At 37.0% G+C, this 892-nt stretch overlaps 1 protein-coding gene across 2 annotated transcripts in view; it reads left to right on the forward strand.

The window, feature by feature from the left end:
• Nucleotides 1-892, forward strand: part of synrg (synergin, gamma) — a 52,081-nt gene that overhangs the window by 39,022 nt on the left and 12,167 nt on the right. For both annotated transcript variants that reach the window (XM_016450580.1, XM_016450581.1), the window contains exon 21: nucleotides 563-711. In XM_016450580.1, the coding sequence (XP_016306066.1) occupies nucleotides 563-711 (149 nt within the window). The remainder of the gene's footprint in view (nucleotides 1-562; nucleotides 712-892) is intronic.

Below are 892 nucleotides of genomic sequence, written 5' to 3' on the forward strand. Positions count from 1 at the left end.
AAGAGAAAGGAAAAATTGAAATCACATCATATGACCCCTTTAAATGAATAGTTCAGCCAAAAATGAAAATTAGCTGCAAATGTACTCACCCTCAGGCCATCCAAGATGTAGATAAATTTGTTTCTTCATCGGAACAGATTTGGAGAAGTTTAGCATTACATCACTTGCTCACCAATGAATCCTTCAATGAATGGCAGCTGATTAAAAACATCACAAAAATCCACACGACTCCAGTCCATCAATTAACATCTTGTACAGCGATAAGCTGTGTGTTTGTAACATCCATCATGTTAAACATCCATAATTTTGCTGTCTGTTTGAACAAAGCCACAGTGCACTTGATGTTCTTTTGTTTTTAGCGTCAAATTTAGGGAGAAAAAAATACATCTTTTAATTTTTCCATTGTGAGTTGGCTGCTGTGATGAATAGCCTTTAGCTTTTCTCATACCATAACAATCATACCATATAAAATCTTGATATTTGTTGTCATTTCTTGGCTTGGAATTTCATTGAATTGTGTTCATGTTTTTGAGAAGATTTTTCTGGTGTATATTGTGTATAGGTGTGGTGGAGGTGTATCGCGTGACCAAGCGTGCAGAGCTGGGTATCAAAGCCACGGCTGTTTGTTCGGAGAAACTACAGGAGCTGCTTAAAGACATCAGCCGCGTGTGGAACAACCTGATGGGCTTCATGTCACTGGCAAACCTCACTGTGAGTTTTTTATGAAATTAACACCTACCACATCTTTTAAGTACAATATTATTTCTTTTACAGTGCAACAGACAAAAGTCTGGTTGATTTATGATGAAATATGATTATATATGTGGAGTTAAACTGTGGTTTATTTGAGGTGTGAGCTCTGGATCAGTAGGCACTTTCTACTAATAGGGCA

The sequence above is a fragment of the Sinocyclocheilus anshuiensis genome, unplaced genomic scaffold (assembly GCF_001515605.1).
Source record: "Sinocyclocheilus anshuiensis isolate Anshui unplaced genomic scaffold, SAMN03320099.WGS_v1.1 scaffold583, whole genome shotgun sequence".
Lineage (NCBI taxonomy): Eukaryota > Metazoa > Chordata > Actinopteri > Cypriniformes > Cyprinidae > Sinocyclocheilus > Sinocyclocheilus anshuiensis.